The 14,930-nt window shown below is 42.3% G+C and overlaps 1 protein-coding gene across 3 annotated transcripts in view; it reads right to left on the reverse strand.

Moving 5' to 3' along the window:
* Nucleotides 1-7,769: 7,769 nt before the first annotated feature.
* OPN5 (opsin 5) overlaps nucleotides 7,770-14,930 on the reverse strand; it is a 189,471-nt gene continuing 182,310 nt past the window's right edge. The window contains exon 7 of one of the 3 annotated variants that reach the window (XM_077488900.1): nucleotides 7,770-8,037. In XM_077488900.1, the coding sequence (XP_077345026.1) occupies nucleotides 8,024-8,037 (14 nt within the window). In that variant the 3' untranslated portion in view covers nucleotides 7,770-8,023. The remainder of the gene's footprint in view (nucleotides 8,038-14,930) is intronic. The other 2 variants (XM_077488901.1, XM_077488899.1) reach the window with 2 other exon arrangements.

Below are 14,930 nucleotides of genomic sequence, written 5' to 3' on the forward strand. Positions count from 1 at the left end.
TGCCACAAAAGTTTGTGAAATATAAATTACAAATAGATACAAATATAAAGCAATATAATACATAGTCGGTGCTGCTTTTGGCATTTAGGTCTGCATCATACAGTGTATAATGTGTTTTTTACGTGTTTTACGTATTTTAGAGGTTTGTATATCTTCTGTAGACATCCATGGACCGTCAAACAATGGATTCCTGGAACTGGAATTTTCCTGGTTGCAGAACTATGGGTTCATGGCACTGTATCTTCTTTTTAAATAATACATTTGGTAAGACATGCTGGGGCTGATACTGAAAAGTTAATATAACTAAATAAACAACAACGTTGCCCATGATAAGCAATCAGATCTACCTGGTATTCCATTAGTGCATACTTGAAAATGAGATTTTACACTAAATACCAAGTGGATTCGAAAAAAAAAAGCAGTTTTGTATTCGTGAATACATGCTTAAAAGTCTTTTTAAATACAAGCGATGTAAGTACCTAAATTATCTGGTATCAGCAGTCCATGTACAGCAGAGCTCAGAATGGGAGAGGTGGAAACAGCAGATAGAGCCAATCAGGTGTGCTGCTGTATTGCTGTGCTAACAATGGACATGCTGATAGTAGAGAATAAATTCACAGAGCGTTAAAGTGTTACTAAACCCAGGAGACTGCATTCACTATATCTGGCCTCCCACAGTACACAGAACATGGAAATGCAATTATTTTAGTAAAATATAAACTGCTAAATACCTTTTCTCATCAGCAGTATATAACAATCTAGTGACTTGTATCAGTGTCTGCTTAAGCTTGTATAAGGAGTTTTCATTCTCCCCTGACCCTCTGTATGGACATTGCTGATTGGGCCTGTTCTGATCACATCCACTCTCCCAAGATAAAAACAAAACTCTCTAGCAATACACACCAACCTGGACATGTGCAGCCTGACTCCTAATGCTCTGTTTTAACAAGAGATGGGTTGGAGTCAAGAAGAGGAGCATCAGAGAAGACAGGATCAAACAGTCTTTATACACAATGCAGAGGATTAACCCCTTAGGTTCCACAGTGAGTATAACAAGCGTGCTCTACTGAACATACAGACTGATTTTACTGTTGTGGGTTTAGTAACACTTTAAAGAGGAAGTAAACCCTGTGGGAAAAAAAAATGTTTCCCCTTCCCTGCAAAGTAAAGGCATAATGTGCTAGTATGCATCGCATACACTGTGACACTTACCTGCAAACAATGCCGTCTCCGCTGCAGGCCACATCCATGTTTGCCCCTCTTCCTTCAGGGCCATGGACTCCAGCTATTAGACAGGCCGGAGCGACGCGACGACACAGCACTTGCTCCTGAAGAAACGGCACATGCGGCCATTCCTTCAGCACACATGCGCCGATGACATCATCGGTGGCAGTATACAGTAAATATCCCCTAAACGGCACACGTTTAGGAGATATTTACGGTACCTATAGGTAAGCCTTATTCTAGTACTGCAGGGAGGTTTACAACCTCTTTAAGCTTATCAGTATGCTGATCTTCCTTGACAGACTGACGGTGGGACAAGACCTGTCAGAGTAATAACTGCAACAGATAAAAACAGGGCTCACTCAGGCAGAGATGTGTGGCAGAGTTGTGTATATCTGAGAAATGGATGGACAGACATACTAATAATTTCACACACCTGGCACGCCCCCTGTGCACGCCCATGTTGCTTATAGATAGTTATTATCTATGAGCAATGAATAACACTATCTGCGCTGAAACTCATCTCTCTTTTTTTAATATATTTAGTAAATTGCAGCTTACTAGTCCTTGAATATGGCAGCTGCATTAGTTTACCTTTTCCAGGATAATAATATTTTCAATACAGAAAATACCTGTTGATCTTCCCAGAAAAGCATTCCTTTTCCTGCCAGCTGAACTGAAAGCACAAACAATGTTATCTCTCTTGTGTAAGCCACTAGTCCCATAAAATGAACAAAGGCAGACATGTTTGAAGTCTAGCCTGGGTGACAACCATAGCTTATTCCATGTATTCAATGAAGACAGCCACGAAGGGACAGGAACTGTATTATTAACAGGCTCAACAGGGGGAAAATAAAGGGAAAAATGACTGATTAAAAAATAAAGAAAACAAATGCAGCCAACAAAAATAAGGACTAGTAAGGTGCACTATGTTACATTTTAGTTTGGGGATTTAGTTGTAGTGATAGTAAACGATAGCAATGCGTTTAATGCACTCATAGTAACCTTAATAAGTTATTAAGGTTAAATTCACTTTCAACACTTTATTGCACTCATGTCAGCTTTCCTAGTCTTTTCCTATACATTTCATATCAGGAATATTTTTCTTGCTTTTGTACATAAATACCAGCTATGTTTTCCCTTGTACATCAACTTAAAGTGGACCTTCGGTAATTTTTTCAATTTACCATCTATTAAATCTTCTGCCCTTGTTGATTTAACTTTGGAAAGTAAAAAAAAAAAAAAAAAAATTTGCCAGTAAATACCTTATACAGATCACTTTCTGTTTCTTGTCTGGTAAAAATTCAAGGCGTATAACATCATGCACAGCTCTCTCTCTCTCACTCTTGTGAGAGTTTGCCAGGAAGGGAGGGCGGAGTCATAAGAGGCCTGATGAGAGCTGCAGAGCTGGAGTTGTGCATCTGTGTAAATCCAGGAAGTGAACAGGCAGCAGCTTCGGCTGCCCACAATTACAATGATTGCAACCAGTCTCAGTGGAGGGAGATTTCTGCAGCATATTTGGCAAGTTCAGAGTCACAGTATATATAAAATAACATGCAATGTGGTTGGAGGGAAGCTGCAGAATGGCAAAGATATTTTTATTACAAATTATGTGAGCAGACTGCAGTTCCTCTTTAATCAACTGAATAGAATTTAACAGGGCTTTAGGTACTTTCTATACATTTCTCTGAGAAAGGAAGTTGCTGTGTAGCCAGGAGATGGCTAATATTGTCTGAATTATCAGGAGACACTTTGCATCACTTGTTACAGTGGGACTGTTCCCTAACAGTGCTCAGCTTGAACTCTATGTCAACACATCCTGAAAACAAAGTGAATAAGACCTAAGAATGGAGCAAATCATCTTGGGACATGTAGTCCAAAGAGACAGGTTTTGCACTCAAGTTAGGCTGTTGTGGTCTACAAGTACCAGCTGGCTGGAGGAGAGAGTCTGGGAGAGGGAATATAAAGCCTGAGTGAGGATGGGATTGCTCTCTTGGGACCACGGTCAGGATCTGCAAGCAGTGACTCAGGCTGTAGCTTGTGCTGCGGCCGGGTTGCGGCCTGTGCTACAGGGAGAGAGTCATCACAAGCGGGTGCGGGTGCATTCGCTGTCGCCCATGTCTGATCATTCAGTGGCAGCCTGGAAGCTGCCCTCATCACATCCAGGCCAGATCCAGATGGATTGTAGTGTGATGTAACGAATGGTCGAGCCCTGTCCCTTGAGCCAGGTTTTGCAGAGGCCTGCTGTTGTAAATGGGCACTTGCCCATTCCTTTTACACCAAAGGACACTGCATGCAGACACTGTTGCCTTATTTACTCCACCAAGCCTGCAGGGGGACCCCTTGGTTACACTTTAATTTGCACATTTAGAGAATATAGTGTACTTCTTGTTTGCCAGAACATGTTGGGCACATGTCAAAGAGCTAGCTGAAGACTCAAGCCTCTTTCTCTTCAGAATATCTACATAATCCCTTACACCCCCACCCACCCACAAGGTATAAGAACATTTGGTGCCACACAGCATCCTATCTGTTAAAATATTGGGGCAAGAACCATATAGTTGTTTGTTTAATGTGAATTTAGAGTTTATACATTACTGGGACTGTGGCCTCAGTGAATCAAAGGGAGAGGTCTGACGAAAGTCCAGTCATTCCTCTACCCTGTAGCCATAGACTCTATCCAGGGTTAAAGTCTGCTGGTTTTACATTCTTAAAGTGCCCTAGTTGTCTATTTCCTAATTGGTTTTGCCATTAAGTTTTCTAACCCGTGTCTTATCTCCTGAATGTTACAAATTTCCTATTGCTGAATTCATTTGCCAATAATTATTCAATAAATAAATCTAACTGGTTTACTATATATGTGTGTGTGCCTTTAAGTTCTTTTGTTCACAACAGAAAATGTCAGAACCCAGAGTGTCAGAGGTGTTGGAGGACTTTCAAGGTCAAGGCAGCCAGTGGGATACAGAATCTTTGCGCAGCCCCCACGGAGCAGCTCTACAGATGGATGGTGGAGGTTGAAGTCTGTTGTAAAGAAACTGGGAAAATGACTGCAGCCTATGGGAATTCTGCCCGTGTCCTTCAGGTACCATAAAGATCTGTTGCAAGAACAGTAGTATTGTATATAGGTAATAACACCAGAGACTGTTAATCCAGAGAATAGCCGGTTGCATTCGGACAATCAGATTGGAATAATTTTACCCCAATGAAGCAGACTGGACCATGCTTCATATAAAAAGTGTACATGCAGCGCCAAGTCCAAATATCAATATAGAATTATATTCAAAAGTAAATACATAATGGTGCTTTAAGCAATGAAGTCCATTTGGATGATATATATGAGAGGAGAGCCCAACACCAGCTTCAGTGTAGAAACAAAGCCCTCAGCACCAGCGTGATCAAGCCAAGCAGCTTACCAGATAATCTGGACCCTCAAATTATAGAATGGTCTCAAGATGCCTAATGATGATATATCCAGAGCTCCGAGTCACTCCAGTGAAGTGAGGGATGGTTACTTTCAGTCAGATCACCAAGGACTTCATTAATCACCCAGTAGGCAAGCGCACCCGCACATGTGCACCACACTTAACCTGTGTGATGTCTTCTCTCCCAGGCACAGCCTCCATTGCTGTTTGATAAAGTCCTTGGTAATCTGACTGAAAGTTACCATCCCTCTCTTTATTGGAGTGACTCGGAGCTCTGGATATATCATCATTAGGCATCTTGAGACCATTCTATAATTTGAGGGTCCAGATTATCTGGTAAACTGCTTGGCTTGATCACGCTGGTGCTGAGTGCTTTGCTTCTACACTGAAGCTGGTGTCGGGCTCTCCTGTCATATATATCATCCAAATAGACTTTGTTGCTTAAAGTACCATTTACTTTTGAATACAATATGGACATTCTATATTGATATTTAGACTTAGCGCTGCATGTTCACTTTTATATTGTTTTGTAATTGAAGATCAAATTAATTATTTGCTGGCTGCTGGTTATTATTATTTAACGTTTTTTATTTGTTTGGAATTTTTTTTCCAAATGCGGTTATTATCCATTTTTTCGTGCTTCATATTTGTTTTTTTTTGCCTTCCTCTGGGTCAACTGTGGGTATAGAATTCTGTATATGGAGGTTTTCTATTCGTTGAACTAGATAGCCACCGGCTGACACTCGGGAAAGGTTGGAACTTATGGCATTTTTGAATAACTATGCATTTTCAGTAGACAATTTGAGGATCTCCATTTTTTGGCATATATGAGGATATGTCAGAGCGTAACCTATTAAATGATTTGCTCCTTGTACCTTTGCACCTCCTGTACCTGGTGGATCTTTCTAAAGCCCCATACACACTATCAGTTTTTCTGTTGAGTTTTTCCTTCCGATTCACCAAAACCATATAATATGAGGTCAAACCTTAGGAGTTTCAATGTGTATGCAATCAGGCAGGCCCTTGCACTGCATGGTTTTGGTAAACCTGAAGTAAAAACTGATAGTGAGTATGGGGCTTAACACATCGTACCTTAGGATTTTCAGTCTTCTGTCCTTTCTGTTTGGAGTCCCCTTCCTCTGACTCCTGTGTCTGCCTGGTGAATGGCTTATATCTGTGCTGGTTTAAATGCATGCACAATATATGCCACATAACTATTGTGATACCATTCTATCGCGAGAAAGAGGATTCAGGTCTGCATTGTTGATGCAATGGATTTAGTGGAAAGCCTACGTAATATCTACTATGCTATGAAGAAGCATGTAATAATACTGTATTTATAACTTCATTGTATATTATATTGTACCAACCGAGAAAGGTTTTTAAGCTTTCCATATGAACAGTGTTAAACTATACAGTATTTCACAAAAGTGAGTACACCCCTCACATTTTTGTAAATCTTTTCATGTGACAACACTGAGCATACAGCTTGCATAACAGTGTAAATGTGCTGTCCCCTCAAAATAACTCAACGCACAGCCATTAATGTCTAAACCGCTGGCAACAAAAGTGAGTACTCCCCTAAGTGAAAATGTCCAAATTGGGCCCAAAATGTCAATATTTTGTGTGGCCACCATTATTTTCCAGCACTACCTTAACTCTCTTGGGCATGGAGTTCCCCAGAGCTTCACAAGTTGCCATTCGAGCCCTCTTCCACTTCCCCATGATGACATCATGGAGCTGGTGGATGTTAAAGACCTTGCGCTCCTCCACCTTCCGTCTGAGGATGCCCCACAAATGCTCAATAGGGTTTAGGTCTGGAGACATGCGTTAAAGACATCACCTTTATCCTCCGGAGGGAGGGGGATCATGCTCTGCTTCAGTATGTCACAGTACATGTTGGCATTCATTATTCCCTCAATGAACTGTAGCTCCCCAGTGCAGGCATAGAATGCATTAAGGAAAATAATCTTCTGCCTTTAGAACCACTTTAACTACTCTCAAGCCTGCGGCCTGCTGCAATCTCACCTGACTAGACTTTTACTACTCTTATACCTGCCACCTGCCCTGATCCCTGCCCAGAAACCAACCTGCTGCCACATTCCATCCAATCTCCTCAACATAGCCACCTTGCTCCTTCAACCCATTGGTGGGGCAAACCCAAGAGCTGCAACCTGTTAACAATTCAACCTTCCACTCAGCTTAGAGCCCAGTGCTTCACCACGGCCACGTGAACTTCAAAAATAACCTTGAGTTGTCAGTCAGTAATTTTTTTGTCTGACCAGGGACTCTTGTAAGTCTCCACTTCTGCTTCAAAATTGGTATACTGCAGCCCATGAGCAGTTTAAAATGGATACCTATTATCTGCTGAGGAATTTTCACTGGATGGTGGAAGAGCGAGGAGGTCTGCTTAAGCATCAGATCAAAACTCATGCTGAGTCCTGTCCTTCCCCTATTCTCATAGACAGCAAACCACATGTGCTACAGTACCCTGGGATAGTACATACATCCCGGGGGAATGAACCTCTGTGCAAAAATTGGAACTGCCCTTTGTGCTCACAAATCAGCTGTAAAAGCCTAATACTTACCCTTTACGGAGTAACATTAGGCCGCGTACACACGCGCGGACTGTTGGCCCAACCTTGTCCGCTGAACAGTGTTTGGGCGGACAGTCCGCTCGTGTGTGGGCTTTCAGCGGACAGTTTCAGCGGACAGTTGGACGGACAAGGTTTTACGGAAATTCCGAAAAACTGTCCGCTGAAACCTTGTTTCAACGAACAGTCCGCCCGTGTGTAGGCTTGTTCGTCAAACTAAGTTCCGCGCATGCTCAGAAAGGATTTTCAAGCCGAAAGTTATAATGCAGTGTATAGGACGTCGTATTTTTGCGTCCCGTCGTACGTGCCGTTCACGTCATCGCGCACGGTTTCAGCAAACTGTTCGTTCGTCGTGTGTGGCCATGTCCGTCCATGCTAAGTTTGAGCGGACTGTTCGCTCAAACTGTTGGACGGACAAAGTTGGGCCAACAGTCCGCGCGTGTGTACGCGGCCTTAGTCTAGAAACTCTCTGTAAATAACAGATACTCCTAAAAAAAATTCAACAAAAGTGTTTTTTTTTTTTTTCAAAATAAGCCCCATTATAATTACATTTTACAACATAAAAAAGCAACTTTAAAGTGATGGCACAACCTTACAATAAATCATTTTTCTTTACAAATTTGTGTTCATATAGATCTAATGTACATACATGGGAAAATAAAATAAAATCTTCTTTAAAATACAGGAATCTCCCTAAAATCTCTTGAATAATTTAATAATTACAGTCCATTTTTAAATGTTTCTCTTCTCTTTACTCTGCTGTTGATTGGATGGATCTTCTGCTTATAGTGTAGACCCTGTAATAAACAAATTAAAAGTTTAATAACTAAAGAAAAGAAAAAATAGAATCACAATTCTTCATTGTATAGGTAATGTGTACTGGGAAGAAAATGAAGCCTGCTGTTGCTGCCTTCTTCTTTTGAAAAATGCTAGTTGCCAGGTTGTTATGCTATTTAAAGTCTTTAAAGTGTATGTCAACTGTATCTCAACTCTAAAAATGAACTTCTGTCACCACTCCCTTTTGGTCTGTTAAATTTACCATTCAAAGTATTTTGTTATATCTGTTCAATACATACTTACTGATCATGTCAGAAATCTAGAGCTGTCCTGTGTCCTGTGCACACTTCCTGTGTTATCTCAATTATTACTATTATTGGTAATCTCAGTTCTAATTTGGCCTTCAAGTTCTTATTTTGGGACTACAGAGTAATTAGTCTTTATGTTGTGGAGATTGGAGAATAGGATAGGGGGAGTTTTAAAAGTTTAGAAAAGAGAATTGGCAAGGGATGACATCACTTAGTTCACAATATACCGTGAGTTATCAGACCACAATAGGAAATTAGCAACTCAATGCATTTTTGGCAGATCAACAGGTATTTTTTGTACTTGCAGGGTCAATAAAGGGATAAAACCTCAGAAAATGCACATGTATTGCAGAGATGTACTCCATATTTTTTTTAAGCCGACGTTTAGCTGAAAAAAAGAAAATAATTTAATTTAAGGGCCGAGACTCTTTTTTAGATTCAGTGTTTACAAGTTAAAAACACATTTTTTTGGTAGAAAATTACTTAGAACCCCCAAACATTATACATTTTTTTCTAACACTCTAGAGAATAAAATGGTGGTCCTTGCAATACGGTCTTACAAGCGTACTTTTTTGGGAAAAAATTCACTTTTTTTAAATTAACAAATAAGACAACAGTAAAGTTAGCCCAATTTTTCTAAATTGTGAAAGATAATGTTACGCTGAGTAAATTGATACCCAACATGTCACGCTTTAAAATTGTGCCTGCTCGTGAAATGGCGTCAAACTTTAATCCTTAAAAATCTCCATAGGCGAGGTTTAAGAAATTCTACAGGTTGCATGTTTTGAGTTACAGAAGAGGTCTAGGGCTAGAATTATTGCTCTCGCTCTACCAATCGCAGCGATACCTATGGTTTGAACACCGTTTTCATATGCGAGCGCTGCCCACGTATGTGTTCGCTTCTGCGCGTGAGCTTTAAAAACTTTTTTTTTCTTATTTATTTTACTTTATTTTATGGATTTTAAAGCAGTTTTTAAAATAAAAAAATTGTGTCACTTTTATTCCTATTACAAGGAATGTAAACATCCCTTGTAATAGAAAAAAAGCATGATAGGTCCTCTTAAATATGAGATCTGGGGTCAAAAAGTCCTCAGATCTCATATTTGGACTTAATTGCAATCAAAAACAAAAATTACAAAAAAAAAGGCCCTTTAAGACGTATGGGTGGAAGCAATGTTTTGACGTCGCTTCCACCCTGCTATGGTATAGAGATGGGTGGGGGCCATCTTCCCCTCACTCATATCCATACCACGGAAGGAGAAGGAACGGATGGCTCCGGTAAGCAACGCCAATAATCTGATCTCACGGTGAATCAGAGACCACCATTATCGTAAACAGAACCACCCAAGGAAAAGATGGATACTTGGGCTGTGGCAGCAGCTGCTGCCGCCACAGAGATATCCATCTTTAAAGTGCCGACGTATATATAGTGGGCGGTCGTTAAGTGGTTTTAAGCTTTAGTCATATCACTTACCTGTAATTAACTAGTCCAAAGCAGTGCAAACAGCTGGATGGTGTAGAAATATTCACTGCAGGGATTCCCCGTCCTCTTCCTGTCTCTGAACTTCCAGTGCTGTGATGGGTAAAAGCTTTGGGTCTTCGGGCAGAACAGCAGTACAGATGATCTGACGGGGAAACGCCCCCTCCTTACTCCTCCTCTTCCATTTCAATGATTATACTGTAACATGATCTGTGAATGGGGATGGAATCCTGTGGCAGATTAGATTTTTCTGCACTCGGAGATCATGTTACAGTGTAATCAATAAAATCACATTTTTTCAATTAAAGTGAGGGCAGGAGGGGGCGTGTCCCAGTTGGACTACCTGTACTGCTGTTCTGCCTGAAGACCTGAAGCTGTTAACCATTGTAGTGAAGTTCAATACAGGATATAGTGAAATTTTCTCTATCGTCTAGCTGCCTGCACATCGTGGGACATACTTCATCACAGATACGTGATGTGACTAAAGAATAGTATGAATGAATTGTAAACAAGTGTTTTATGAGTTGAACAAGATCACTGCCATTATTTGAAAATTATACTGACTAACCTACATTAAATACTAAATAAAAAGCCATGCCATCATCACAAATATTCCTCATCATTCAGCTACCTTTAAAGTATAAATATAAAATATTTAAATTTTGGATAGAGTAAGGCCCCTTTCACACATGCGGACTGTTCAGGTCCGCCTAAAAAAACTGACAGGCGGACCTGAACAGTCCGCATGTGTGAAAGGGGCCTTACTCTATCCAAAATTTAAATATTTTATATTTATACTTTAAAGGTAGCTGAATGAACGGACGCTCCATCTACCTCTATGGAGCGATGGATGTCAGTGGTGACATGTCCGCTGACATCTGATCCGCTCTGCTAAATTCAGACGGATGGAAACCCTATTTTCCATCCATCTGGCGGATCGGATCAGGTGAAAATGGACAGGCGGATCCGTTTTCATGCGATCCCCCATAGCTGAGAGTGGAGATCTGACAGGTCCTTCTCCCCACAGTGAGCAGAGACAGACCTGTCATCCGCCAGCTCAGAGGGGATCAATGGATCGATCCCTGCTGAGCAAGCAGAGTCTGTGAAAATGGACATTAATGTGTGAAAGGGGCCTAAGGGAGGATTATAACCCCTGTTAGCAGTGGCGGCTGGGACTCTGATAGTTTTTTTTTTTGGGGGGGGGGGCTCGCAAACTGAAAAATTCTGGAAAAAAACATCAATTGCAGCCTTAACCACTTTCAGACCGGACCATTTTGCTGGCTTATGACCAGACCACTTTTTGCGACTGCGTCGCTTTAACTGACAATTGCGCGGTCGTGCGACGTGGCTCCCAAACAAAATTGACGTCCTTTTTTCCCCACAAATAGAGCTTTCTTTTGGTGGTATTTGATCACCCCTGCGGTTTTTATTTTTTGCGCTATAAACAAAAATAGAGCGACAATTTTGAAAAAAAACGCATTATTTTTCTTTTTATTATAATAAATATCCCCCAAAAATATATAAAAAAAACATTTTTTCCCTCAGTTTAGGCCGATACATATTCTTCTACATATTTTTGGTAAAAAAAAATCGCAATAAGCGATTATTGATTGGTTTGCACAAAAGTTATAGCGTTTACAAAATAGGGGATAGTTTTATGGCATTTTTATTAATCTTTTTTTTTTTACTAGTAATGGCGGCAATCAGCGATTTTTATTGTGACTGCGACATTATGTCAGACACATCGGACATTTCTGACACATTTTTGGGACCACTGTCATTTATACAGCAATCACTGTTATACAAATGCAGTGATTCCTATGTAAATGACACTGGCAGTGAAGGGGTTAACCAGGGGGTGGCAGTGTAGGTGTTAAGTGTTCCTAGGGGCATGTAACTGTGGGGGGCTGGGCTTTGTTTTAGTGAACACTGATCTCTGCTCCAATTACATGGAGCAGAGATCAGTGTCACTTGTTGCTAGGCAGAATGGGGAGTTGCTGTTTACAACGGCATCTCTCCGTTTAGCCGCCCCATGAGACGATCACGGGTATGCCCGCGGCGATCGAGTCTGTGGGACCCGCGACTGAACTCACGGGGGTCCCGACCAGCACACGAGCACGCTGCCGGTGGCGCGCATGCGATGGCAGTGCAGCATATAAAAATGGATGTACCTGTACGCCAATATGCCTGCCCGTGCCATTCTGCCGACGTACATCGGCGTGCGCCGGTTGGGAACTGGTTAATGTGCCCATGAAATGCAGACAATGTGCCATCAAATGCAGCCACTGTGCCCCATCAAATGCAGCCACTGTGCCCCATCAATTGCCGCCACTGTGCCCCATTATATGGAGAAACTGTGCCCATCATATGCAGACACTGTGCTCATCAAATGCAGACACTGTGCCCATCATATGCAGCCACTGTGCCCATCAAATGCAGCCACTGTGCAATCGAATGCAGCCACTGTGCCCCATCAAATGCAGCCACTGTCTGACCTGCACTTACCCCATCTTGATGGCGGCTCCTGTGCATCTCTTCTTCCCTTCTGCTGGGCGTCCAATAGGATCATCTGTGCCTTCAGCCAATCAGGTGACGGGTATTAGACCCATGCTTCCTGATTGGTGAAGAGGCGGGTTCAATGTTAGAAAAGAAAATGCTCTGCGCTCCGAGTCCACCTTTTTTGAAGCCTATTAGAGCCTATGGTTCTAATCATGTGCTTAAAAAAACACACCCCCACCTATGTAATTCAGGCACTCGGCGTCTGAAAAGGAGCCGGGTACCTAAATAGGGGGTGGCCACGGCGGCCATGGATAGATTCATGCAATGCATGAATCTATCCACTCCACATTTAGGGGGGATAGAGGGAGCGGCGCTGTGCGCCCTTAATGGACGGGCCGCCCCTGCCTGTTAGTTCATAGGGAATTTACCTTCACTTCCTGTCTTATTTTCAAACAGGAAATGAGAGGAGATCCCTGCAAATTAAGGGAAATCCTTGGGTACCCCAGGCCACCAGAACTAGTATCCCTGTTGGAAGATTTCCCCTCTATTACTTTTTTGGGGACAACCCAAAGTGTGTGGGGACAACTTCTGTAGTGGCTGGGTCTTCTTTGAAAGCTGCAAGCTATCTATCGCACTGCAACCCAACTGCCCACATGCCAGAATTAAAGTAGAATTAAAGTAGAATTAAAGTAGAAATATAGGGAAAACTTTTTTTCTTTCATTTTGCATAGAGAAAGGGAGGGTTAAAACCCCTGTAAGATTTTTTGTTTTTTTCGCCATCTGTGTCCCATAGCAAAACAGGAAGTGAGAGGAAATCCCTAATTAAAGGGAATTCCTTGGAGATCCCAAGGTAAACAGAATTAGTGTCCCCATTGGAAGATTTCCCCTCTATTACTTTTCTGAGCACAACCCAAAATGTGTGATTTTCCTTTACTTTCACTTTCAATGATAATGGTAAACAGGACAAATAGAGAGGGTAAATCTGCCTAACCGCAATAACAACTGACAGGTGTTTAACGGCTTGCCGACCAGCCGCCGTCATTTTACGGCGGCAGATCGGCACGATCCCGTGAGCTGTTGTAGCTATATGTTGGCTCCTTTAAGTGGGATAACAGGTGCATGAGCCCGCTGCACTGCAGGGTGCTGATGCTTGTGGCCGATGGTCGTGATGACCACCGGCCACGAGAGGCAGAACAGGGAGGGGTGTGTGTGTGAACACACAAATCCCTGTTCTGTTCTGTGAGGAGAGACAGATCGTGAGATCCTAATAGCTAAGAATCACGATCTGTCATTTCCTCAAGATCAGTCCCCTCCTCCTATAGTTAGAAACACACACAGGGAACACAGTTAACCCCTTGATCGCCTCTTAGTGTTAACTCCTTCCCTGCCAGTGACATTTTTACAGTAATCATTGCATTTTCATAGAACTGATTGCTGTATAAATGACAGCGGTCCCAAAAATTTATCAAAAGTGTCCGATGTGTCCGCCATAATGTCGCAGTCACAATAAAAATCGCAGATCGCATTACTAGAAAAAAATAAAATAAAAATGCTATAAATCTATACCCAAGATGCTATAACTTTTGCGCAGACCAATCAATATATGCTTATTGCGACTTTTTTTTTAACTAAAAATATGTAGAAGAATACATATCAGCTTAAACTGAGAAAAAATTTGCTTTTAAAAAAAAAAAATAGGGGATATTTATTATAGCAGAGAGCCGGTGACTGTTACCCACCAACTCTCTGTTCTGCCCCTCCACTGGAGCCAGGGCTGGATTAACGTAGGGGCTATTGGAGCTGCAGCTCCAGGCCCCTACCTTAATATAGGGCCAGCCACCCAAAAAGAACACACTGCTCATGAAAAGCAATGGGCCAACAGAGTTCTCCCCTGACGGGCCCTGCATTCTGCATGCCCCACCTGGGCAGGGTGGTGGGATTGATAATGGGTGCCGCATGAGCACTCCCAACGGAAGCCTGGTGCACACCAATGCAGGGCTCTTTCAGAAATCTGGGGCTTCCATAGTATTAGGCCTGCTCGGCTGCACTCTTTCAGCTCAGAGTGCACACCAATTACGGGAACCTGGCAAATCAAATGCCATTTTTATCTTGCTTGCATGTGCCATTTAGAGTTTGGGCTCATGCCAACACAGGCTCTTCGAAACACAGAAGGGTGCCCCCTAAAAAGGCCCAGCAAAATCCTCAGCACCAAGCACATGATGCTCTTAATCCGGCCCTGACTGGAGCGGCGGGATGCATGGGGGCGGGAGCGGCTGGCTGAGCGCTTAGCAGCTTTTAGTAGCGTCAAGTGTTTTTTCTGCAAAAACTCTGCTGCTCTTAGCCCTTGTACACATGGTCGGAGATTCCGACGGAATGTGTCCTATCGGACCGTTTTGTCGGATATTCCGACTGTGTGTGGTATGCATCGGACTGTTTCCGTCGGAGTATCCGACGGACCAAGTTTTCCAACTTGTTGGTAAAATTTTCCGACAAAATGCTCCGATCGGACATACTCCGATCATGTGTAGCCTACTCTGACGGACAAAGTGCCACGCATGCTCAGATGAAATTCCTACACCAAATCTATTGGCTACTAGCGTGAACGTAGTCCCGTCATAACGAAATA

The sequence above is a fragment of the Lithobates pipiens genome, unplaced genomic scaffold (genome assembly GCF_037356315.1).
Source record: "Lithobates pipiens isolate NorthernLeopardFrog02 unplaced genomic scaffold, aLitPip1_a1.2 Scaffold_18, whole genome shotgun sequence".
NCBI classification, from domain to species: Eukaryota; Metazoa; Chordata; class Amphibia; order Anura; family Ranidae; genus Lithobates; species Lithobates pipiens.